The sequence below is a fragment of the Fundulus heteroclitus genome, chromosome 21 (genome assembly GCF_011125445.2).
Source record: "Fundulus heteroclitus isolate FHET01 chromosome 21, MU-UCD_Fhet_4.1, whole genome shotgun sequence".
Taxonomy (NCBI): Eukaryota; Metazoa; Chordata; class Actinopteri; order Cyprinodontiformes; family Fundulidae; genus Fundulus; species Fundulus heteroclitus.
The window spans coordinates 25,382,883-25,410,284 of record NC_046381.1 but is presented as its reverse complement, the minus strand read 5'-3'; the positions used below and the strand labels follow the sequence as shown (position 1 = coordinate 25,410,284).

Here is a 27,402-nt window from a genome sequence, read left to right as displayed (position 1 = left end):
AGCCATCCGGGTTCCACCGACAACAGGGCTCGGCTATAGACAGGGCATGCAGTTCCCCCACTCGTCTGCCGGAAGCCATGGCCAGCAGGAAGGCCGTCTTCATTGAGAGCCGTTCCAGATCCACTGCTGCAATCGGCTCAAAGGGTGGGGAATGAAGAGCTTCCAGTACTAAATTAAGATCCCAGGTAGGAGCCACCCGGCGCCTCGGAGGATGTAAGCGTCTTGCGCCCCTGAGGAACAGCACTATGTCCCTATACCTTCCAACAGAGCAGCCATTGAACCCAGTGTGCCAGTGGGAAATGGCAGCCACATAGACCTTCAGGGTGGAAGGGGACCGCCCCCGGTTAAGCAACTCCTGAAGGAAGTCCAGCAGGGACTCTGTGTATGGGGGACAGTGTATGGGGTCCAGCCCCTTATTGACAGACCAGGTGGTAAAAGCTGCCCATCTGGCTGTGTAAGCAGCCCGGGTGGATGGTGCCCATGCACAGGCTATCGTGTGGCCCACATCGCCCCCGAATCGGGAGAACGTGGGGTCGGACCCTGCAGAGGCCAAAGCCAAAGGCGCGGGCGGCCCGGGTCGGGGTGGAGAATCTGACCCCCCAGTTGGGATAGGAGGTCCCTCCTGGATGGGAGGGGCATCGGCGAGCTGTAACAAAGCCTGCGCAGCAGAGGAAACCAAGTCCTCGCTGGCCAGAATGGGGCTATCAGCAGGAGCCTGTGCCCTTCCTGGAGAACCCGCAGGAGGGTCTGGGGAATCAGACCCAATGGGGGAAAGGCATAAAGGAGAGTTCTGGGCCAATCGTGGGCCAGCGCATCGCACCCCAGAGGACAGGAACTGTCTGACAGGGAGAACCAGAGGGGACAGTGGGCCGTGTCTCTGGAGGCAAAGAGGTCCATGCCTGCTCTGCCGAATGTCCCCCAGATGTGATCCACCACCTCCAGGTGGAGTCGCCACTCTCCTGGAAGAGGCGATGTGCGGGAGAGGAAGTCTGCGGGCCCGTTGCACCAGCCTAGAATATAGGCCGCCCTGAGGCTGGTGAGGCGAGACGACGCCCACACCAGGAGCTGGTGTGTTAGGGACAGCAGTCTCGGGGACCTGGACCCGCCCTGGTGGTTGATGTGGTAAACCACTGTGGTGTTGTCTGACCAGACCAGCACATGCTTCCCCCGTAGTCCCGGAAGAAAACTCCGGAGTGCGAGGGCTACAGCCCGGAGCTCCAGGGCATTGATGTGTTCCCTCTGCACCCGTGTGGACCACACTCCCTGTGTCACGTGGTCCCGCCAGGTTGCGCCCCAACCCAGAGTGGAAGCGTCCGTATATACAGCCTCCCTCCGGCACGGAAGGGGCCCGAGCGGAACTCCTCCCACAATGTAGGATTCGTCCCTCCACAGGGACAGAGACCGCAGACAGTGCGGCGCGACACGAATTCTCCTGTGTCTGTGTGCCTGACGGGTGGGGTCCAGAGCCAGGCTGTTCAGCCACATCTGCAGAGGGCGCAGGGAGAGAAGCCCCAGTGGAACCACACTGGAAGCAGCGGTAAGCGTGCCCAGGAGGCTCAGATAATCTAAGAAACGTGGTGCCGCACCACGATGGAGGCAGGCAACATAGTTAAAATACTGGTCACCCGCTGGGGAGAAGGACGGGCGGTCATGGAGACAGAGTTCAGGAGAATGCCCAGGAACACTGTCACCTGGGAGGGGGTGAGGCTGCTCTTCTCCAGATTTACCTTCAAACCCAGCCGGTGCACATGGGAGAGCACCAACTGGGTGTCCCTGATCGCCTGACTGCGGGTTGCGGCACAAATCAGCCAATCGTCCAGATAGGGCAGTATACGAATTCCCTGTGCCTGCAGGGGGGACAGAGCTGCTGCCACCACCCTGGTGAACACTCGGGGAGACAGGGAGAGCCCAAACGGGAGTACCCTGAACTGATAATGGCACCCCTGAAATGCAAAGCGGAGAAACCGCCAGTGAACCTGTGCCACAGGGACGTGGAAGTACGCATCCCTCAGGTCGATTGACGTGAACCAGTCGCCTGGGGAGATCGCCTGCAGAACCCCCTTGGCTGTAAGCATGCGGAAGGGCATGTCCTTCAGATAGGTGTTGAGCCCCCTGAGGTCCAGCACCGGACGAAGATTCCCATTCTTTTTGGGGACCAGAAAATACACTGAGTAAAAGCCCCCTGGATCCAGCAGGGGGTCCACAGGCACTATCGCACCCTTGACCAGCAAGGTACGTAGCTCGCTGGACAGTGCCTGTGCTTTCAGAGGGTTGCAGATGGTGGTCATCCGAACTCCTCCATGAGACGGGGGCCGGCGGTGGAACTGGAGACGGTATCCCCTGGTCAGAGTGGAGAGTACCCAAGAATCTGGGGTGCATTCGCCCCAGTACAGAAGCTGACCTGGGGTGAAATATCCAACCGCCGGCCCCAGTGCCTCACCTACGGGTCCCTCGGCCCCTTGGGGGCCTAGAGGGGGGGCGAGCTGGTTCCATAGCCCGAAAGGGGTGCGAAGCCCGGGCCCCTGCCCGGACTGTCTGGGCTCGAGTCACCCTAGAAGCCGGACCTCGAGGCAAGGTTGGGGCAACGGGTAAACTGGATGACCGCGATCCTGAGCCAGAAGCCGCCCAAGTATTCACAGGCCGACGGTCACGCCTGTGGAGCCCCGCGAGCTGCTGCCTGGTGCGAGAAGCCTGGGCAGTGCGTTCCAGAGCCTCCACTGCAGCAGAGCCGAAAAGCTCCCCTGGAACCACCGGCAAGGCGCGCAGTGTCCGCCTGCAGGGTTCGGTGAGTGGCGACTGAGCCAGCCACACCTGGCGCCGAGCATGGACCAGGGTGGACAATGTATGCCCCAGCTCCCTTGACATCAGGGCAAAGGCCTGGAGAGACACATCCAGCATGCCCTGAGTGGACTGGTCAAGCGACTGTGCCTCCAGGGAAGATGCCAGGCCTAGCAGCAAATGGGAGAGGGAGTTCCCAACACGCCCCATCCTAACCCCTGAATCGTAGGCTCGGCAGAGCAGATCGTCTGTAATGCGACACTGTGGCCGTGGACAGCGGGCGCTACCTCGTAGGGCCTCCTCCGGAGGAACAATAAGGGAGGCAATGCCAGGTTCCACAGCTGGCATCTGACCTAACCCAAACTTTGGGGCCTCGTGCATCGCGGCAAGAGCTCTTCCGTCTGATGTCGGGCAAGAAAGAGCCCGAGTATCCGACCAGTAGGTGTGGAGTTCCTTGATGTACTCCTCTGAAGGTGGTACAGCGAAGGTGGCCATCCCGGCCTCACAGTGTCTGAAAAATGCGCTAGAGGTGGCGGGCTGAACTTGTGGAGAATCCACCTGCAACTGTGCCAGGGCAGCTTTAATAGCAGTTGCCACCGACTCTCCCGTACCCCCCAGAGAGATGTCGGATTCAACATCCGACACCTGCGGGCTATGTGCTTGGGGTTCCCCCCGAAAGAGGGTGTCAGATGCCGCCAGCGAGAGGGCGTCCTCATTGAGGACTGAAGCTTCTTCAGTAGCTGGAGACGAGACCAATCCCTGGACAGGGGGAGGTCGCAAAGATTGGAGTAGAGCCTTCATCTGGGCCAACTCTGAAGATAATTGATCCACTGTAGAGGACAGCCCCCGCCCCGAATGGCGGGACTTCTTCCCAGCTATTGGCGGAGCGTCCGAGGCAGGGCGTTTAGAGGATAACCCCTGGCCAGGGGGCAACTGTTCCTGCTGGTGAGAGCCCATCCAGGGAACAGGCTGCTCGACTGAGGACAGCCGGGCCAGCCGCGCCACATGGGGCAGAACGCTGCAATTGGGGCAGGCAGCCTCGGTAAGCGCCTCCTTGAGGTGGTCAACACCCAGACAAGGGGGGCACAGGTCATGGCCATCCTCAGGATGCAAAGGGGCTAAACAAGTGGAACAACAAAGACGTTCCATCTCTGAGTGACGGAGCCCGTACCCAGGAGCCGCTTCACCCACTTGACCGAACAGAAATCGCCACTAGTGAAATGGATGTTTCAATTTAGTTCACCAAAAAACACTCAGCGCGGGCAGAAAACGCCACTGGCGAGGTAATGTAAACAGTAACGACCTGTTTCGATCAGGTTCAACCAAAGAAACTCAGCGCAGGCAGAAAACGCCACTGGCGAGGTAATGTAAACCGTAACGACCTGTTTCGACCAGGTTCAACCAAAGAAACTCAGCGCGGGCAGAAAACGCCACTGGCGAGATAATGTAAACAGTAACGACCTGTTTCGATCAGGTTCAACCAAAGAAACTCAGCGCGGGCAGAAAACGCCACTGGCGAGGTAATGTAAACAGTAACGACCTGTTTCGATCAGGTTCAACCAAAGAAACTCAGCGCGGGCAGAAAACGCCACTGGCGAGGTAATGTAAACAGTAACGACCTGTTTCGACCAGGTTCAACCAAAGGAACTCAACATGGGCAGAAAACGCCGCTGATGAGATAATTGTAAACAGTAACAAACTGTTTCAATCAGATTCAACCAAAGAAACTCAGCGCGGGCAGAAAACGCCACTGGCGAGGTAATGTAAACAGTAACGACCTGTTTCGACCAGGTTCAACCAAAGGAACTCAACATGGGCAGAAAACGCCGCTGATGAGATAATTGTAAACAGTAACAAACTGTTTCAATCAGATTCAACCAAAGAAACTCAGCGCGGGCAGAAAACGCCACTGGCGAGGTAATGTAAACAGTAACGACCTGTTTCGACCAGGTTCAACCAAAGGAACTCAACATGGGCAGAAAACGCCGCTGATGAGATAATTGTAAACAGTAACAAACTGTTTCAATCAGATTCAACCAAGAAACTCAGCGCAGGCAGAAAACGCCACCGGCGAGGTAAAAACGAACGATAACCGACTTGTTTAAATCAGGTTAAACAAAAGGACTCAACGCGGGCGGAGGACGCCACTGGTGAGTAAACAAAATGAGCAGCTACTACCAGCTGCTAACTCAAGCAACACCGGCGGGTCAAGACGCTACCCGCGGGGTTCAGAAAAATGAAAGGAAACAGACTCACCCAATGAGGTCTGTAGGCACAATCGTCGCTCGCGCAGCCCCTGGAGGGCGAGCACGCCCGCAGCTCCGACCGCAAACGATCACGGGGCTACTGGCAGCGAGCTGACGGAGAAAGCGGTTATACAGAGAAAACTCACGTGTCTGTAGAAGGAACCGCTCACAACAAACCTGCGTGCGAGAAGATGAGAAGGGACTGAACTACTGAACTGTCACGTGCCTATATAGGCTTCCGCTGATCACCGGTAGGTCACAGGTGACTTTGTTGATACTAATTCTCGACCTGCGCAAGCGCAAGAGTGATCATTCAGTGCTTGAAGCACCGCCTCTGGCGGTCAGTAGGGATGAAATAGAACAATACCACTAAAGTACAGCACAGAGCTGTACTAGCATTGGCTGAATAACAGGCTGAATTAATGTTTATTCATCAGCTTGCTTTGCACCTGCAGCTCACACTTAAAACACTACTGAATTGTTTACATTCACACATCGGAGATGTTTTGGCTAGCACAAGCTACAGCAATATGCCTGCACCCTGAAGGCTAATCATGCATGAGAGGCAAACTGGGATTGCACAGAATACCAGCATGTAAAAATGTTAATCTGGAACCATTATGGTGGTTCTATAGTACTTATTCTTACAGATGATTTAACTAGAGAAAGAGTGATGAGACGTTTCACCACCACAGAGAGAATATAGAGTTTCTTGGTATGACACTAATGACCACATGCTTCCAGGTTTATTCTGTTGGATTTTGTGGGACAGATCAACACAAGGAAAGCATAACTGTGAAGTGGATTGTGATACATGGTTTTCTGATCCTTTTCCAAATAAAAACTATTTTATATAAGTATGGTATGCATTTATATTTCACCCCCTGGGTCAGTACTTTAAAAAACCTCCTTTCTCTGCACATTTTATAATACATCTCAAACAGCTTAGTTTATTGGTAAAACAGCTTTAGCGTTCAGATTGGATGGAGAGCATTCATTAACAACAATTTTCGAGTCTTTTGGCAGATTCTCAATTGGTTATAGGTCTGGACATTGCCTGGTCTATTTTAAGAGCTGTATTGATCTACAAAAAATCATTTGTAGCTTTGGCTCTTCTAGTTTATTAGACGCCCGCCTATGCATTGAAAATGCATGGCGGAGCCTAGTACTATCCACCTAATAAGGGTTCTTTATTATTATAATAGTTAATTATTTTTCCGTCATCGTTAATACAGCTCAATTTTCACTCTACGTACACAAATGGAGCTTAAGCGAAAATTCAAACTAAAGAAACTCTATTGCCTACCTCCATCAATCAGAGACTCATCCGCCTCCGACGCAAGCTTTGAACTGCTCCTTCTCAAAGCCAATCAGCATCCTGGGTTCATCTTAAAAGAACTCCACATCCTTGTCTCGGCCTTCTCCTCAACGAGCAAGCGGTGGCTGCGCGTGTCTGGTTTGGACTCTGATGTCCGGATTCAACCCACCTCAATCCCCTTCTCCACCATCGTAGCAAGCTCCGCCTGGCATTCCTACGGTCCTCCTTCAACCTCGTCCCTATCAGAGTGTTATTCCTCCTGGACTCTTATGGAATTCCCAGTCACGCCTTAAAACGGTCTGGCAAAAGACCGTCATGTTGAGCCTGGTTCTGCCAGGGGTTTCTTCCCAAAGGGGAGTTTATCCTCTCCACAGTCGCTTCATGCTTGCTCATCATGGACAGTTCATGCAAACCTGTGTTTATCCAAGTTGGACATCTAGCTCAAACAGTTCATCATATGGACTGAACAAACTTGATTTATCTCCACTCCACCACCTGTTTCAGGCCTGGGGGGAAATATCCCTATTCTCATACGCCTGCTTATGCATATTGAAGTATAATTCAGCGTGAATTTTTCCTGCCGAGGTCTGAGCGCCAAACTCTTAAAATATTGTATCAATAAAATTCTTCTAATTGCCTTTTATTTCTGTGTGAGTTTTTCAGATTGAAATTATACATCAAAACGTAGGTATTTTTGTCTGGATTCAGGAAATGTAACCCTCATTAGTGTAGGACTGAAAGATTTTTCGCAAATCACCTCAGACCGGCAACAACCCGAAACCCTCCCCAAATTGAGCGAATAAACTACAGTTGTTTGGAGTTTTGCGTGCTGCAGGCAGCCAGCCAGGGCCGGTCCCAGCCATAGGCGAACTGAGGGGCCGCTTTGGCCCACCGGTGCAATGGGGGGGGGGGGGGGGGCACATTTTCCTTTTTTTTATTTTTTTTTTATACAAGTAACAATTAAATAACTTCAGTTATACGCACCACCTGGCAGGCGCCTTCTTCAATGTCTTCAGAAATTGAACATTCTAGTTATCCTGGTGAAAGCCAAAGCTCTGCCACAGACTGAAGTCTTTGCAACCTCTAAGAGGATTTTATATAAGAATTTTTTACTTTCTTTAACTCCATCAACCCCTGTCACCATGGTTCAAATTATAGTTGTTTAGAATGATGTGCAGTATTATCTTTTTGCAAGGTGGCCAAAACAAAAATCAGTTGTAGTCTCATCTTACTTGACAACCATTTTAAATATGCTTACATTTTTAATATGGCTTGCCACATTCTTGAATTCATCCATCCATCTGCTTATATGAGAACTGGTTGCAACGCTAACAGGGCCAGAGGGGAAACTCAGACATGCTTCCCAGCTCACTGTAGAGGATCTCAATGGGTTCCCAAGCCAGAAGGGAACTTTAGTCCCACGAGTTGGAACTTTAGTCCGACACGTGGGACTAAAGATTGAATCAGTCCCATGTGATTTTACTTTAAAGTTTAACTGCACACAGGATTCTATTTACTAATTAGGTGACTATCATTTAATGGTTTCGCTAAAGGAGACTGAATGCAAATGTATGCAGCATTGTTCTGATATTTATTTGTAAATTATGTTTACAATATTTTCTCGTCACTTCACAATTATGTGTTGGTCAATCAGCTAAGATCCCAATAAATATATGGAAGGTTTAGGTTGAAAGGTGGCAAAAGGTGATAAAGTGTAGTTGCATGCAACTGTAGTTAGTCAATTAGAAAACAAACACTAAAATACCAACAAAGGATCCACTCACTATATTTACTGTTGTGTACTTTGATGCAGAACTTGTATCAGAACCGGCTCTTGAGCCTGGCTGCAATGGCCTCCCCCTCCCGGAGTGGCCAGTCCCGGCAGCGCTGCAAGGGCCCAGCTCGTCACAGCTGCGGTCCGGACACATACGCAGTCAACGGTCTGAACCAGGAGACCTTCATGCTGGGATTGCAGCGCTCCACCAGCGACAATGATCTGGTCTCACCCGACGCCCGCTCCACACTCACTGTCAGCTCTGCCCACTACACCATAGGCCAGTCCGAAGATTTGGTGGTCACATGGGACATCAAGGAGGAAGTGGATGCTGGAGACTGGATTGGAATGTATCTTGTTGGTAAGTTGGATGTGACTTAGTATAGTTATTTCCACCATTTTCTGACATTAAAGGGGACATGTCATGCTAAATCCAATTTTTAAAGCCCTTAAATACATTTTGTTGTGTACTTGGAGACTTTGGTAATGCAGTACATTTTAATGCAATCTGTCCTGATGCTGCGTAGACATCTCTATATCCATTTTGGGTGATATTTTAAGCTGTTCTGTTTTCTCTGTTCTCTACTGTGTTTTTCTTATAATTACATCACAGCATTTTCAAAAAAATGGCTGAACGGGGTGAAGTGGAACACTGTACAACCTGGAACGGTGTCGGGGTGTGAAGTGCCTCATTTAGATTTAAAGAGACCACATCAAAACAAGTTGCTCAGACAAACTTCAGAACGGGTAAAAAGGGGGAACATAATTAATAAGGAAAATCAGACCAAAGCATTGCAGTTCCACTTTATATATACCACAACTGGATGATTTCAGCAGGGTTTTCATGGTGCACTGCCACGGCAAAATCAAAGCTGTTTTAACTTAAGGATTAATTTTAAAAATATATATGTTTAAACAATGTAAAGCATATGAGATATACTGCATACATCCTATATTATGTATAGTGTATATTTGCACACTTATGCTAACCATAATCAGAGTTTGAAATTAATTTAAATATCATGAAAAGTTAAAATGTACTTTGTTTTGAAAAACCAACATAATCTTCTTCTTCCTGCCCTGGCTGCAAAGCTGGCTAGCGGCTAACGCATGGTGCGCTGCTCTCAGGAGGGAAGAAAAAGTAGAGACGACAGGCCAGTGTTGCCATTTAGTGTCTTTGTTTCTACATTTAGCGACTTTTCAGACCCCTCTGGAGCTGTTCTTCCAAAAAACGACTAGGAACAAGTCTATTGACTTTTTCTGTGTTATTGGCAACTTTAGGTGAAAGCACCAATTGTTCTGGAGTCACTGTATTGAAGCAGCAGCGAGAGCTGAGCCCATTCCTACTTCCCTCAGCGCTGTCTCACAGGCACATCACAGCTGCTGGCTCGTCCTGAAAGCCCTGTATGCAGTCAGAGCAAAGAGGGCAGATAGAGAGGGGGCCCACGGCTAAATGGATCCTGCATGCACAAAAGTGCTGGTGATGCAGAAAATAAATATGACATCACTAGTTCTTGAAGTAGTCTTTTTTTGTCATTAAAACTGTTGCGCTAAAATAATTCCTAAATTTCATTTACACACAACTTGAATCACTCATTCACCTCTTTCACTTTGTGTGGCTCTGATAATTGTCTGTTTGTTGTGTGAATGCAGGCAATGTATTAAAGGCCATAAATTATTTCATAAAGATCAATGTAATCTCTTTGTCTTTGAAAAAGCCCCCCTTCCCCCCAAAAAAACAACACCACGGTTTAAAAAAAATCCTAGAAGAAACCCTGTTCAGTGTGTAAAGGAAAAACTGAATAGCATGATGTGCCCGGCAATGAAATTTTTAAATGTATTCTTATTTAAATGTTTAAATAATGTCAGGGTTTAATGAGATTTTTATGTCTTACTATGTTCCCTTCCATTGAATCACCACCTTCATGTCCTGGAGGGTTTGTGTACTCCAATGACCCCAAGGGTTATGTTGTCTGGAGCTTTATCTCCTGGTAGGGTCTCTCATGGCAAATTGGCCTCGGGGGAGGAGTAAGACTAAGAGCGATTCAAAGTTTCCGTTTTCCAACCACGATAATAGGTAACCTTCCCCCAGATTAGGGAAACCGGGTACCCTCCTGAAGCCAGGGTTATTATGATAATAATAATAACCCATATGGAGCGGCTATGCTTGTGGCCAATATTATTTAAAGATAACTTCATTAAGATGTGAACAGTTACCGATTGCCAGGTGCAACCTGTGACCAAAACACTGCACTCACATCCATCTATGGAGCGAGCTTTGAGCTTTAGCTATGTTTGTGCCATTGTCACAAAATAGTAGTAATAGCAACAAGGGCCTCTTCCTTGATGTCCCATACAGACAGTATCACACCTAAACATTGTTCGACCAGCTCCCCAGTATTGGCTGGAAAATGTGCCCTCTCGAGCACTCTTTTTCCATTTGTCATTCATGTAATGTACAGTCAGACTAATGTATGGATCCGTTGCGTGACCAGAAATCAGATGTGGCTGCAATTTACTTAATAGCTGCTCCTCTTCCTCCTTGAGCACCTTTGCTGCGTCAACATTTGAAATTTCCTCCATTTTCTCAACCTCGCTGTCTTCTTTCACTTGTTACAGACTGAATGGGGTGGAGTCACGTGACTACAGACTGTACACGTAGTGCTGCGTCTTAAAGGAACATAAGCATAGCCTACCTATACACAGCCAAAGAAAGACAAAAACAACTTTAATTAACTTTTTTTTAAATGCTTACATGGACGGTGTCAGTAAATTTTCGGCTTATCGCCCAGGCCTACTTAGAATCCCCCGGCTGATTACCTTGATTTTGGAATTTTCCCCAGTGAGTGAGAGGGTCAACTCTTTGTGACTTCAAGCTGCAAGAGGGAAAGTTCTGACTGTGGTTTGTGTTTATGCACCAAATAGCAGTTAGGATTACCTTGTCTTTCTGCAGTTTGTGGATGATTTTTTTGGAGGGTTGCCATCTGGGGATTCTGTGGTGGTCCTCTGGGACTTCAACACCCATGTGGGCAATGGCAACATTTCCTGGAGGGTAGACCATTCCTGGAGGATCCTCGGATCCAGGAGGAGCTATGCAGCTTTCGTCCTGGCTGTGGAACAGTGGACCAGATATTTACCCTTCCAGAATTGCTGAGGGGTTCATAAGAGTATGCTTTTTAGGTCTACATTTGTCTTGTGGATCTGCTGTGGGTAAACGGGGTAATTGGACTGCTTTTAAAGGCCATGCAGTCCTTGTATTCCCAATGCGGGGGCTGTGTCTGTATTTTTGAAACAAAGTTGTGCCTGTTCCCAGAGTGTGTTGGACTATACCAGGGCTGCCCCTTGTCACCAGTCCTTTAATAATAATAATAATCTTTATTGTCATTGCAACATACATTCAACCCATCCCCTTGGGGAGCAGTGGACTGCCACTGTGCAGTCCACTGTGCAGTCCACCGCAAACAGGACTGTCACCAGTCCTGTTTGCGGTGTTGATATACAGGATCTTAAGGCATAGTTGTGGAGAGGAGGGAGTGTGGTTTGCAATACTCAGGATTGCATCTTTTCCTTTTGCAGATGATGTGGTTCTGTTTGCTTCTGCGGGTCATGACCTCCAGCATGCTCTGGAGCGGTTTGCTGTCCAGTATGAGGCGACCAGGATGAGAGACAGCTCCTCTAAGTCTATGGCCATGGTTCTCAACCAGAAAAAGGTGGATTGCTTCCTGTGGGTTAGGAGTCAGTCTCTGCCTCAAGCAGAGGAGTTTAAGTATGCTAGTGTCTTGTTCACAAGCGATGGTAGGATGAAACAAGAGATGGACAGATGAATTGGGGCCTCATCTGCAGTAATGTGGGCACTGCCCCAGTCTGTTATGGTAAAGAAAGAGCTGAGCTAAGAAGCAAAGCTCTCGATTTACTGGTCCGTCTAAGTTCCAATCCTCAACTATGGTCTTGAGTTAGAGATCATGTCTGAAAGAGCAAGATCCAAGATACAAGACGCTCTGTTATCTGGGGGGGAACTCAGAGTAGATCCGCTTTTTCTCCCCATTGAAAGGAGCCAGTCGAGGTGGTTTGGGCATCTAACCAGGATCCCTCCTGTGTGCCTTCCTTTGGTGTTTTTGGTGTCCCACTGGGAGGAGACCCAGAAATCACTGGAGGGGCTATGTATGCCCTGGGGACACGTTGGGATCCCCCTGAATAAGCTGGAGAATGTTGCTGGGGAGAAGGATTTTGGATGGATGGATGGATGGATGGAATTCTTCAGAAATATGATAAATCATTTAAGCCTCAAGAAACCAAGAACTCTGGAATCCGTAACGGTGTCTTGCCTTTAAGATTTTACACTGACTAAACAGAATAAACAGGAAGAACATAAATAGAAATTAATTCTATGTTGGTGGACGACACATGTTCTCATCTGTCTTATCTCTCTTTCTAGATGAGACTCTTTCCGAAAACTTTCTCGACTACAAGAACCGAGGCATCAGTGGATCTCACAATGGACAAATAGTTTGGAAAATTGAGTCCAGCTCCAACTTTAGAAACTGTAAGTATCTCCAAAAACACCATCTGTTAGAGAGCAATGTTATTGTTAAACTCAGCATAAAGATCCATAAACAATAGGGTTAACACATGACGGTTGTTTCACATTCATTATCCCCATATGCTGTGCATTTCTGTTTAGGGTCTGAATTCATGTAGTTTGGCTCGACATGTGTAACTAAATCCTGCAGTGCATTACCTGTAACACCAGGTTCTGTAACAGAAATGAGATATTTTGAAAGCTTTTTCATAGGTTCGCCTGATTTCCTGTAGTCCCAATCTAAAATGTTTTATATGACAAAGAAACACGTCCTCTGGCTACCTCCTAAAACTCCAGTGTACATATGTGTGTGTGTGTGTGTGTGTGTGTGTGTGTGTGTGTGTTCTCAATTTATTAATCATATCTAATCAATTCAAAATCAAATGTTATGTTAAAATCCTACATTACTTTTTGCTTCATGTGTAAAAAAATAAGTGTAAGTGAAAAGCAGGTACGTCATAAAATATTTTTAGACTGCTGCTGTGTCTCACAAAATAAACACTAACATTCAACTCCAGCAGACCACCATATAAATCAAAATCAATATAACTGACTCTGTTGTAGCAGGAAAGATCTTGATTTGTAAGTCAAGAAGAGATGAAATACATTCAAGAGTTCATTAACACAAATACACAAATATTTATTAAATAATTCCAAATAATTTAAGGAAAAACATAATTTCAGCAAATATTTATGATGAGATGCCTGCATCATTCCTTTGATGCAGGCATCTCAAGATTTATTCCAATTTTCACATGTATGAATAGCATTTTTTCCCCCAAATTGTTCCTGTTTCAGGTTTCTGCCTGTGTGACATGCTTAGGTTAGAGCTGAAGACGTCACAGGCAGAACCGTTCTCAAGCAGTTTACATTCAACAGCGGACTCTTCATTTTATTCACGGCGGAGAAGGATGTTAGATAAAAGGAAGAACATAACGTGCACCCCTGATCATCCTCTTCATCAGTGTTAAACAATTACCTTGTCAATTCTCCTGTTGTCTTTTAAATTATAAAAACGTATCATAGTATTCCAGTGCATCTCTGAGAGAGCGTACAAGTCAGAAAGAGTACTCAGCGGCTGCGTTTAGGGACATAGGGAATTGTGAGTGTACACAAACATGGAAAACAATAAATCACATCAACAGGAAGTCTTGCAGGTGTTTTAGCTGAGCAAAGGAACAGCAGCCGGTAATTCACAGGTGGAAGGGCCCTTTCAGAGCATTTAGAGTCCTGCAACAAGAGGACATTTTCCCATGAATAGGCATTCTTGTTAATACTCATACTACTTCAATGCACATTGCAATAGACAACATAGGCCCCTTTAAAACAAAGGTAATCAGTCATTGGAAGCCTACTCACTGGTTTTAATTCAAAGCCACATACTTTAAAGTCCAACAGCAGGAAATTGGAGAGAAAATGGCAATCTACTCATGCAGGAGTCCACCTTAATCTAAAAATTGTTTTTGCTTTTTTATAAAAATAAAAAAAACTTTGGCAGTTAGAACAACATATTTTTTATCAATCATAGAATAATCCTCATTTCTTTATAGCAGAGTAGCCAGATTTACACAGTCATAGCTCTGCTGAGCCATCATTCCCTCGGCTCTCAACGGCAATCACTTCATGCCAGGGGTCTTCAACTCTGGTCAAACCCATTCTAGGTTATGGCAGTCTGAGATGTTTAAAGTTCTGAATCCTTGCAAAATTCTTAAATATGCCGGAGATCCTGCCCTGGACTACAAAGCGTTTTTGTTGCAGTAAAATCAAAAAAGAAAAAAACAGATATGACACCTGATTAGACATATTTTTGGCTCTCTGATGTAGGATTTAATCTAGAGGGGTGAGTGTGGCCTTTTGCTCCATGACTTCTCAATCTGCTGGTCCAATGTGGTCTGCATTTAGATTCCAAAACATAGAGGGAGATTTCATTTCATTTCATTTTGTCAGAGTGCTGTATTGCCAGTGGCCTTCAGGGGCGCTAACCCTGGAAGTTACAGGGGTAGCGGCCCTAGTGGCTAAAAGTTACACAATGCTGCTTTAAAGGGAGCCACGATTAATTGTAAAAATATATATTTTGGATCTAAAATCCTGGTTTAAATCTTTTTTGACTGACAGATTGCAGTTTGTTCATGTAAATAATCAATCTTCAAGCGCCAGGGTCACTTGCTGATTACCACAGGATTCGGTGCTTGGGTCAATTATCTTGCAGTCTACATGCAGTTATGTTCAAAATGTTAAAATATAATTGAAATGTTATTTTTATTCCATTAACTCAATTATATAGATTAATTACAAACAGATGGATAATTTCAAACATATTAATTATGAAGATTTTCCTCTTACAAGAGATGAAAACACGACATTTCAAATTGCAAAACTATAAGGTAAAGGGTATATATATATATATATATATATATATATATATATATATATATATATATATATATATATACACAAACTATATATATATATATATATATATATATATAGATAGATATATATATATAGATATAGATATAGATATATATAGATAGATATAGACATATAGATAGATATAGATATAAATAGATAGATATAAACTATATAACTATAACTATAACTATATATATATATATATATATATATATATATATATATATATATATATATTAGTGCTGTCAGTTAAACGCGTTATTAACGGTGTTAACGTAAACCCATTTTAACGGCAACAATTTTTTTGTCGCCGTTAATCGCGCGTCAAAACACACACACCGTTCCCTAATGTTTTTCTCCCCGCCGCGCTCTCCGGACTGTGTTACTTTTACCCTCGGCGCTTTCCGTAGTTTCAAGAGTGCTAGAAAACTAGCAAAACAGACCAGCGCTGTGCTCACTGTTGCCAACAGTGAGCGCAAAGTTTCTTTTACCCTCGGACACATGCGACTTTGGGCTTCTTTTTTCTAAAATCGCTTCTAAATTTCATGAGTCACGGGTTGCGGTTTTTTTGGGCAGGTTTCTGAAAGTGAAATCGCTTATTTGGGCTCTAAAATAAGTGACGAAATAGGGGTTTTTATGAGACCTGCCTGCACATACATTTGAGTGTATTCAGCTGAAATATCCCTCCGCCATAGGAGCCGACGGTAGTAAAGGCAGACAGAGCAACTCTGCACGTATTTTCTGCAGTTTACGGTGCAATAACCGGTGATAACTGCTGAAAATAGATTACATGGTGCAGATAACCATTTTAAGCAGAGATTGGTTCTGAAGATGAGCTTTTACACGTTGATAACATTGCAGAAACCCCAACCCATAAACCGCACTTTAATGTTTATTAATTTGTTGTCTCTGTATTTGACAAACCAAGGATGAATCACGTTGCCAAACGAAGGACCTGGAGTTACTAATCAGTTCCTAAACAGTTTCATTCAGGGCATTAAGCTCCTGCCCAGTTGCAAGCAAAGTGTAAGGCTGGAATGACCTGGAAATTTAAAACCTTTTTCCAGGCTTAAACTCTATGAATATTAGTGGTGGGTATTGCCAAAGAAGTCACGATTCGATTCGAATCACGATTCACATGCCACGATGCGATTCTATCACGATACTTGAATTATTGCAATGCATCGCAATGCATTGTGATATTTTCACTGAACACTGTACACCAGTGGCTGACTGGCTGTGTATGATCTGGATAGTGTCTTTAATTGATACGTACTGTAACTGAAAGCAACTGAATTCATACATAGCTGTATTTATTGAAATGACTTTTGGAGGTATTGCCGTGAAAATAAACATTACTGTAACTGGACACAAACATTACTATTACTGGAGTGGACACACTGACAAAAAGTGCTTAGGATTTATAAAACTTAAAACAACAAAATAAGGATAATCAGTGCCATTTACATGGCCTTAGTGGTCCTTTAAACCAATGAAATGAAAACATTCAAATGTTTGCGCGTGTAGAAATTGGGGCTAGCTTGCAATCGAGTGTTGTTAGTTTAATCAGTGCTTGCGGCACTCCATCTTGTTTTTCTGGATGACGCCTCAGCATGTGCCTTTTAAGTTTGTTGTGTTCCCACAGTATTTCATCACGATGTAACAGTGTTTGCAAATTACGTGCGTCATATCAATTTTGTTTTTACCTTCTTTGTTTTTAAAGCCAAAATGCGTCCAAACATCTGACTTGACAGGTGAGGGAGCCGGGCGAATGTTCTCAGTCTCCTCCATGTTTTGTTTATGAATGACTCGTCGCAGTATCCCGCGGCTGGAAATGCTTGTGACACAAGGCAGCGGGCGTCAACACATCTGCAGCGACATCTACTGGACTGGAAGTTGTATTCCACTTGTTTTTAGCTGATGTTCGCCAACAATTCATGCAATTTTATTTATTCATTTTTTTAAATTAATAATCGATTCTTGGCGTCAAGAATCGATGCATTGGATCGCGAATATTTGAATCGCGATGCATCGTCATGACGATTATTTTGCACACCCCTAATGAATATGGATAGAAACAGCAAGCAAATATATTCAAAGAAATGATTGTTGTTGGTGTGAAAGCTCAGAATTAGATGTGTGTGTGTGAGAGAGAGAGAGAGAGAGAGAGAGAGAGAGAGAGAGAGAGAGAGAGAGAGAGAGAGAGAGAGAGAGAGAGAGAGAGTGAAGAAATGAACAAAACTTATGACTTTATTGAAATGTACAATTTTTATTAATTTATATGTTTATGCATAATACCATGTCTATCTTTGTTTAAGAGGCAAAAAAATATATATCGGCATGAAAACAGGTATTTATTTACACATTTGTTTACACACTGTGTAAATATCAGGGCGTCATGATTAGTCATATAGCCATTATAGTCCAGAGTTTAACATTTGGCACCAGGATGTTTTCATTCCAATTCTGAAAAGTGCTTGAAAGATAACAAAATAAAAATATTTTTTGTACAAGCATGTATTTTATTAGTGTCATTTATTGCAAAATTGCATATTAAAATGCGCAAACAGGCTATTACACTTTCAGAAATAAAAGGATAAAATATGCGATTAATCTCAAGTTAACTAACGACATTATGCGATTAATCACGATTAAAATTTTTAATCGTTTGACAGCACTAATATATATATATAAACTATATCTGCACACAGACTGCAAGTGGTTAATGAACTGTTACAAGTCCCTTTAAAGTGATTGCAATTTTCTTTAAAGTCTAACTCTTGGACTGAATGTATTTTTACGCAGATGCATTCAAATAGTCACCAGAGTAAAGAAATGTATATTATATGTGAATTATGTGCGCCGTTTGGAAGTAATTTCGATAAAGCGAAAGAGCCCGAAAATTCCTCAATCGGGCTGCTCCGGAATGTGACGTCACAAACAGAACTAGTACCGTGCATCCGGCTGCTAACACTCCGACTTTGGCTACCGATTTATTAAATTTAATTAATAACTCTTACTCTATGTACAAAAAATGTATAAAAAAATGTCTGATACATCTACAAACTCCATCTCAAGCATCGGCGACTCCGATACCGAATATATATATACGAAGAAAGGAGTTTGAACAAGGTGAACCTGAGGAGACTATGTGTAACGCTGCCCAAGACATAGAGCCCATGCTCCATTGTAAGTACCCCTCAAAATCCTTGCTCGTGAAGTGTGAATTGCATAAAACACTTTTGTCATCCAGTCCTTTTGCGTTTCTTTTACAAATTTATCCCATTTCTTTCTGACCTTTTGATCCTTCGCCCAAGTATGTAGCTCTACTTTCTGGCCTCCACTAGACCGCGGTGAAGTTGGTTTGACATTGGACATTCAAGCTCCGCGGAGTCGGCGGAGCACTCTTGAGAAACAAAAATAAAATCAGATTTGTTGACGGTCCCACCGCGTATGGGAGAAGGGAGCAGTTGAGAGACGCTGGCCGAAATCGGAGTCCTTCAACCGGATCAACCGTGAGCTAGATCCCGCTGACTCCGCGGAGCTTGAATGTCCAATGTCAAACCAACTTCACCGCGGTCTGCACTACAGCCACCAACTACGCACCTAGAAGGCATTTTATTGTGGACTTAGTTCGGCAATTTTTTTTTAATATACGTACATGTACAATATATGCAAACCCTCTGGCATGAGTCTGTGAAAAGGATTAATAGGACAAAAACACCAAAATAATCCTTAGTGAACAATGTTTGTTTTACCCTACCGGGCGGGTCGTCCTCTCTGCTGAAGCGCTGTGTGTCCGACTCCGCTTTCTGATGTTACACAAACATGTCTGAACGTCCATCCATCCATTTTCTGACCCGCTTAATCCCTCATGGGGTCGCGGGGTTGCTGGTGTCTATGTCCCGATATAAAATAATTGTAGCCGTCCAGTGGTTTCATGCTTCCATGCTCTCTCGTGTGTACTGCCTGGCGTGTTTATAAGGCAGCTGTATATGTCGCCGTACGGAACCCTTGGCCAGCATTTCACAGACTCGCTCCGTCCCTTCAGGCTTTTGCTGTATAAATCTGGCAATCTGATACCATCAACTTACTCTTGAAACGATCTTGTGATACGTTATCCAAAGAAGAAAAATACCTCAGGAACTTGTCAGTTTCCTCTGTTTGTGCCCGCTATGTGTTCGCCTTCTGCCTTCCAATCCGGCGCGCATGCGCGAAAAACCCAGATGAAAACAATAGCAGTGAACTGGTCTATAAGCGACACTACAGCCACCAACTATGCACCTAGAAGGCATTTTATTATGGACTTAGTTTGCCGATTTTTTTTAAAAGCGCTTGCTCAAAGTAGACGTGGATCAGCAGATTTGGTGTGTGAAAGAAGATACTGGAAAACATCCATATATCCTTGTTCACCGTACCGGTTGTACAACGTAAACGCCTGTGTGTTTCTATGCAAGTTCGCTTTGCGCATTCTCTGTGTTCTTGAACTGACGTCACACGTCGGAAATGGCCAATCGTAAACGGAGGCAGCACTCAAACGCGGAATACCATATTTGGTGTATAAAATGTGCAATATTTCATATTTAAACTTAATTTGAACACTTATGATACATGAATATTCAAAGTTTACCTTGTTCTGGAAGTTATTCAACGGTTTCATGATTTTTTTTCAGTCCAAGAGTTAGACTTTAAATATGCAGTTTCAACGTGAATACAGGAAGTTCTCAATATGGTTTTGTAAAGCTATGAAGGACTCATTTGACATTTGAAGATGTATTTCTGTCTTGTTATTTGTCACATGCAGGCGCATGTTGACATGTGGCTGCAATTTACGTAATAGCTGCTCCTCTTCCTCCTTGAGCACCTTTGCTGCTTCAACATTTGAAATTTCCTCCATTTTCTCAACCTCGCTGTCTTCTTTCACTTGTTACAGACCATAGACATTATATACGTAGACGCGCCATTGGGCTGGTTCTGCCTATGCTGCGTTGCGTCAGAGCGTCCGCCATCTTAAATGTGGCAAATCTGCAGTTACACAGTCACTTAAACAGTATCAGAGGGACTTTAATCTCTGAATATACTTTGTATTCGTAGTATTTTTGTTTTTGTAATATTATAAGTTTATTTTCGTATCCCTTTAGCTTCATTCTCCTGAATTTATTCTGCTAAAGAATAAAAATATTTAACATAATCTAACCTGGCCCTATTACTCCAGGAGTGAAATAATTCTGCAAACTGTGACTATTCTGGAAATGTTCCCTCTTAATTCTCATAATATGATGTTTTTACTTTTGTGTTTGTTTTTTTTTTACTTTATTGACCTAGGACTTTTTTTCTCATATTATTAATTTTACCTCTTTAATACTCCCCCAAAAAGTCTGTTCCTAAATGTTCACATGCGACACGGTTTTATGAAATAATGAAGACCACAATGTTTAGATTTAACAAACTGATCCTTATATTCATAACACATACACACACACACATATATACATTATTTATATCTATATCTATATATCTATCTATATATATATATATATATCTATATATCTATATATATATATATATATATATATATATATATATATATATATATATATATATATATAGCCTGAGTTGCCACTCTGCAGCTTTAGTGTGTCCAGTTTTGCAACATGGTGCAGCCTTAGTTTATAGAAGGCAGATACAAGTAGTGAAATCAGCCAGAATAAATTTCCATGCAGCACAGGAAAGAGGCATCTTCTCTGATCCACGTTCACAATAACAGAACTCAACTTTTTTCTGCCACATACAATATGGCGGCGACGTTGACGTGCGAACCTGTGCCCTATGACGCGGCTACGTACATGATTTCTGTGGTTACAGACTGAATGCGGTGGAGTCACGTGACTACAGACTGTACACGTAGTGCAGCGTCTTAAAGGAACATAAGCATACAGAAAATATAGAGCAAAGGCCAGTTCTAAATAATTTGTTTTTATTTTTTCACAGCTGAGACCCAGGTCTGTTTCAGGTACTACCACGGTGTCACTGGAGCCCTCAGAGCCACTACACCCAGTGTGACCATCAAGAAGGGCTTCCCACCTGTAAGTCTTATTTCACCTCACGTTTTATGAAGCTGTACCTGTCATGGCTCATTTAGTCATATTACAGCAAGGGGAAACTGGTTACAGAGATATTTAAAGAAGGTGTAGTCGAAAAACTGTACAAGTCCTTTACCAAATTCTATTTCAACAAAATATTCAGTTTAGGGAAAGTGGGCTGATAATGTAGCTTTGCACAGTAAACATCTGGGTCACATGATGTCACAGTGGCTTGCTAAGGGGGAAAAATTTAGACATCAGGGCTGACAGAAAAATCAGGGTTTTAGGTTACTTTGTTGGCTTTAGTGAACACTACGCAGGATGAGTGAATTCTAACTGATGCCGATGGGGATTCTGAAGCATTCTGTGTTGTGCGGAAGCTGAGGAATACAGATGTCAGAGAGAAAGCAGTCCAGCTGCATTGGTTCCTGCAATTTTTCAAAATGTTACTATTTATGTGAAAAGCATTTTATATCTGGGTTAATAAAAAAAAATATTTATTTATACATACATATACATATATGTATGCATGTATGTATCTCTGTAAGTATATCTTTTATATATATATATGTGTGTGTGTGTATATATATATATATATCAGGGCAGTCAAACTTTTTTACAGTAGCAGGCCACACACTATCAGGTAGGAGGGTGCACTTATGCTGGTGCCCGAGCCCCGGAGGGGAGAATTTTGAAAAATAGTCTCCCTGATGTATTTTGGAAGCTTTCAAGACAGGTGATTATTTAAAGAATAGAGTCAGAGTGCATGTTTTAAATTGAATAAAAGGCAAAAAAAAAAGTGAATGATCAATTCTTCAAAAATAACCTTTTTTTATTATTCTTAAAACAAATTTTTTTCATGTTTTAACAAGGTAAGGTAATCTCCATTTGCATAAAATTAGTTTAATTTGAATTACTAGCACCACATAAAACAGATCAGATTAGGTAAGGGTGTAATGAACGATAACGTAGGACCCAAGATTCGACACAGCACAGGTCAGTGGTTGGTAACAGGCTTTATTTTGAATGTGCATGCGCTGCGCGTGGAGCGCGTGGGTAGCTCTCGAGCCGGTAACCCCCTGAGACGGAGACAACAGGTTAGTGATCAGTCGGGGGGAAAAAGGGAAAAGAGGTAACCTGAAACACTAACCTGTTAGAGGGTTTGTGAGCTCGGGGACCGGCTTGGCAGGAAGGGGTTTGCAGGGGTTGGAGCCGTTGAGCGGCTGGCGGTCCACTGGGGTCTTTGACCGGTGATGGCCTGGGGGGCAAAGTCCAGTGAGCCAAATCCAGGCAGAGGTACAAGAGGGGAAATCCAGAAGGCAGGTCCAGGTCCAATCCAAGGTCCAAAAAACTAGCAGATACACAGACGTCAGGGGTTAGGCAGACTCGAAAAACTCACGGACAGACAGGTCAGGTTCACAGGCAAGAAATCCAAGGCGAAGGCAGATGCAGAAATCCAGGGACGGGCCGGGTCAGGTTTCCAGACGTGGGCAGACAGAATCAGTTAAGGGGTTAGGCACTTTCGGTGGTCAAGGCAGAACAGGTCAGGTACGAGTTAGCAGACAGAACAGGGAAACCGCTGGAAGGTACTCGATAGCAGGCTATGAGACGATCTGGCACTGGAAGCTGATTTGGACGGGGCTTATATGGAGAGGAAAACAGCTGAAGCCAGTAAAGGATAATTGCAAGCAGGGCAGAGAGGAGCAGGTGTGCAGAGTGTAGAAAAATCAGCGCCAGTGCCAAGAACATCACAAAGGGCTAGTCATCTTAATATTATTATTCACAGTTCTGTTCTAAAAATGATCGTAACATTTCTTGACGAACCAAGTCGAATTTTTATGATAAAAATACAGGGTTGGAATTTGAAATTGAATTTACATTTTGAATTTATTTCAGTCATATTGCTCTTTCGAAATCTCTTATCTCAGTTTAATTTCACTTGCACTCATCACACACACACACACACACACAATATCATATCATCGATGAGGATTCTAGAGACAAACACAAAATGCATCCCCTGAAAAACTTTGGTAATTTGCTGCTGTAATATTATATTATATTATATGTAATATTATAGATTTTTCAGAATAAAAAGCTAACAGATGTGCATAATCAAAAAATATCAGATATACAATTATAGAGCATTCAGTATTGTAAGAAAGCCCACACTGTTTCTGGATAAATACATTACTGTATGAGTTAAGTTCTATTCCGTTTTATGCCTCTTTCCTTGTAAGTTTGAAATGTCCCATGCTCCTGAATGCACCATAGCTTTCTGACGCTCGTGAACGCATCAGACTGGTCTATGAACGCGGTGCTGTGTGCTGTGTACGTTTGATCTTCTGCTTAAGACAAAGCTTTTCAGTTTCAAAACTCACGTCGGCTCTCACGGTTTTATTGCGCTTTTCGGGATAACACCAGTCTGTGTTTTTATCGGAAAAGTAGCATCTCGGTTGGAACAAGGAACCCAATCACTCGTTAATGTTGCTCTCAGTGGAGACAGATCCAAAGGTGATTTTTGGGATGTATAATCGGGGAAAGGTAGGCGGCGGCAAGAGCTGCTATAGACGGCGATTTGCCGCCGTTGACTGGCTACTTTAAATTAATTTAAATCTCATGAAGTGTTAAAATTTACTTTATTTTGAAAAGCCAACACCACCTGAGTCACTGGCAGCTCCTTCCTGCCTGGCTGCAAAGCTGGTTAATGGCTACTGTGCCACGCTGCTCTCAGGATAAGGTGACCAGACGTCCCTGATTTCTGGGGACAGTCCCTGTTCTGGAAGACCTGTCCCTGGAAATGTCTCTGATTTCAGTTTATCATGATAGAGGACAAACGTTGCAGGCAGCAAGGGGTATTTACCTGGTCCTACCACTGTCCCATCATAGTAGAAGAGCTTAGCCGAGCGCGTCTCCCCTAACTCTTCAGCGTTGTAGATCAGCCAAAACTAAGAACCCCACCCCCCCTCCATATTTAGTGACTTTTCAGACCAGTTTAGCGACTTTCTTTGAAAAATCTTTTTCTTTCATAATGGTGACTTTACCTGAAAGCTACCAATCGTTCTGGAATCACTGACAGAAGGCAGCAGCGAGAGCTGCCATGAGAGTTCCCACTTCCCTTAGCGTTGTCTCACAGGCCCACCACAGCTGCTGCTGCTTGTCCTGGAAGCCCTGCATGCAGTCAGAGCAAACAGGGCAGAGAGAGTGGAGACCCACGGCAAAATGAATCCTGCATGCACAAAAGTGCTGGTGATCGGGTTAATGCATATAAATACTCACCTAAAAGCTTTTTAAAAGTTAAAAGAATTAGCCTGAATCCTTTAACAAGATGAAATGATTCAATAAATGATTTAATTGGCAGAGAGCTTAGCCCCCCTAACAGTAGACCTAAAGTTGCTCCTTGCCCACCACAGATAACAGTCATAGAGCCCTCAGCAGGGGCTCCCCTTAGGGCTGCGTCCTGAGCCCCCAAACTGTTCACCCTGATGGCACACGACTGCGTTCCCAGGTTCACCACCAATCACATTGTGAAGTTTGCTGACGACACAACGGTGGTGGGCCTGATCTGAGACGATAACAACCAGGACTACAGAGAGGAGGTGGAGCAGCTGGTGGGCTGGAGCAGAGAAAACAGCCTGATCCTGAACGTGGAGAAGACGAAGAAGATCATCGTTGACTTCAGGAAGAACCAGCCTCACCACGCTCCACTGCTCATCAACAGCTTAGTTGTGGAGGTGGTCAGCAGCACCAAGTTCCTGGGGGTGCACATCACGGACAACCTCAGCTGGTCTGTGAACACCACGTCACTGGTGAAGAGGGCGCAGAAGTGCTTGTACTTCCTGAGGAGGATGGGGAGAGCCCACCTGCCCCCGCCTATCCTCACGACCTTCTACAGAAGCACCATAGAGAGCATTCTGACCAGCTGTCTCTCTGTGTGGTGTAGAGGCTGCAGTGCCTCCGACTGGAAGAACGTGAGGAAAGTGGTGAGGACAGCAAAAGGGAACATCGGGGCTCCTCTTCCCTCCATAAAAGACATTTCATCTCAGCGTTGCGCTCCTGAGCCCGTAACATCATCAGGGACCCTCTGCACAACATTTGCATATTTGCACATTTTGCATCATTACATCTCCATCTAACATTACAAATGCTGCCAAACTCTTAGTTGAGATTATTATTATTATTATTATTATTATTATTATTATTATTATTATTATCATCGTGATAAAAGATAAACTAGTGCACTAAATTACATAGAACATATCCAACATAAATTACAGAAAGCTTTGAGAGAGACTTCCAGAGCATGAAAGAAGCTTTGGACACATATGTTGTGTGTGTGGTGGTACCGTCTTGTCCCGGGCGCTACCAAAGCTGTCAGCTAGCCTGCTTTCCTGACCAGTGAGCAGGAAAACAGGCAAAACAGACAGGCTGCTCCCAGCAGGAAAGATGGGCTGAACAGGCTGGTGGCAGGTAGACAGAACCAGCAGAATAGTTTAGCGGGTGAGTCGGCAATCCGAACAGTCCAGGTCGTGACCAGAAACTAAAGCCTGACACAGGTCAGGCAGTGGGTGAAGCTTACATGTGGCAATGAGACAATCTGCCGCTTACTGGCTGTGAGAGGCAGAGACATGTAGGCAGAGTCACAGGTGGAACCACTGGCTGCTAACTGGAACGTGGAAAACCCAAAAAAACAGCAGACAGGAGGCAGGCGGTATGACACATCTTTATTTAAAATGACAAATAAACATATTTAAAGGTCTCAACCATTCTGGAGTTTTATTCTAAAGAACTTTACCAAAAGGAGCTAAGTAGTAACTGATTCATTTTAGGAAAATATTTACGGCAAACCAAAATTGTCCTGCTGTCCTTCAAAAGCCTGTGAGTCATTGAGAGGATGTTTAGCAGGAGATTGAATTTCCATAGTGGCCCTGGCATTGTGCTGCTGCAGGCCCCTGGAAAATGCTGATGGATCCAGAACCTGATCTGCACGGAGGAATATGAATAACCACAACAGAGGAGGCAGCACAGATAGCATCACTTGCTCTTGTCAAGGTAAGCCTGCCAAGCTTTAGCAGGCCAGGGGTGGACAGTGCTGTCTCTGCCTCAGCTATGGAGGAAGGAAGAGCTGGAGAAACATAATGGAGGTGGAGGGACATTTATGTGGCCTGCAGCTGCTCAGAACTTGTCAGATCTGTGAGTGTGGGTAATGGACAGCATGTGTCTCCAGCTGGGACTGCTGTTCCCCAGTCAGCCTGAAAGGAGGCGAGGACCGATGACGAGGCTCAGCTGGATACCCCGGGTAATTCCCTCTCTGTTCCTAAGTTTTAGCCCGAATTTACCTGCAGCAGCGTTCTCTGTCAAAAAGTAAAGTCAGTTAAGTGGGGCAGACTATTTGCAACTTATAATTTGTAGCCTTAACCTTGTTTCCTTAACCTAGGAATGCAGAAGGTTTCAATCTAGTCTGCTCAGGAGGCGCATAGCTATCTTGGCTTACAACCCAAAAAATGTTGCGTTATTAGATAAAACATACAGTTATTTCACACACTGCATATAAACAGATGTTTGACAGGTATTTTAGTGCTGAAAAAGGAGAAAATACAAGACAATTGTGTTTTGTGCCAATACTTAGTGTAATGGAGATCATGTAAGACAGCAAGAAACTGCGAAGGAGACACTAGAGCTCTGCAGAGCAGCAGCAAGGACTTAGCATCAACACGGAAGCTAACTTGATCAGAGAGCATTGTTTCATTTGATTCTTTAGGACATTTAAACTCTATCAATTATGGCTCTTAAGGTGCTTTATTTAGCACTATAATAAAAATTTACATTTATTTATTTATTTTAGCAAATAAACAGCTACCTTTGCATTGGTAACACTGCTACTTAGCTAACTGTTAATTGCTAAAATTGGTTCAAACCAGTTTAAAAAATGTTACTAAAGTGTTTTTGTCGTTTTTGAGTAAACTAATATTTGATTGAATTGTTTGACGTGACTTCTCTCACATGGTCCTACTTATTGAATGTAATTAGGCATATCCGATCATTTGACATTTACACCCCAACACTATAGAGTTGACCCATGAACTTTTTTAAAACAACCGTTGCTTCCCGATATCCTTTGTGCTGTGGGCGCAGTCCCAGTGGTCCGTACAGATTTAGCAGCTCTGCAGATGAGAAGAATGTGACTGCAGGCATAGCTGGATAATTCTGAG

At 44.2% G+C, this 27,402-nt stretch overlaps 1 protein-coding gene across 4 annotated transcripts in view; it reads left to right on the top strand.

Moving 5' to 3' along the window:
* LOC105920646 (E3 ubiquitin-protein ligase HECW1) overlaps window positions 1-27,402 on the top strand; it is a 159,764-nt gene that overhangs the window by 40,406 nt on the left and 91,956 nt on the right. For all 4 annotated transcript variants that reach the window (XM_036125186.1, XM_036125184.1, XM_036125185.1 and 1 more), the window contains 3 exons: window positions 8,156-8,477; window positions 12,552-12,659; window positions 21,099-21,193. In XM_036125186.1, coding sequence (XP_035981079.1) covers window positions 8,156-8,477; window positions 12,552-12,659; window positions 21,099-21,193 — 525 coding nt within the window. The remainder of the gene's footprint in view (window positions 1-8,155; window positions 8,478-12,551; window positions 12,660-21,098; window positions 21,194-27,402) is intronic.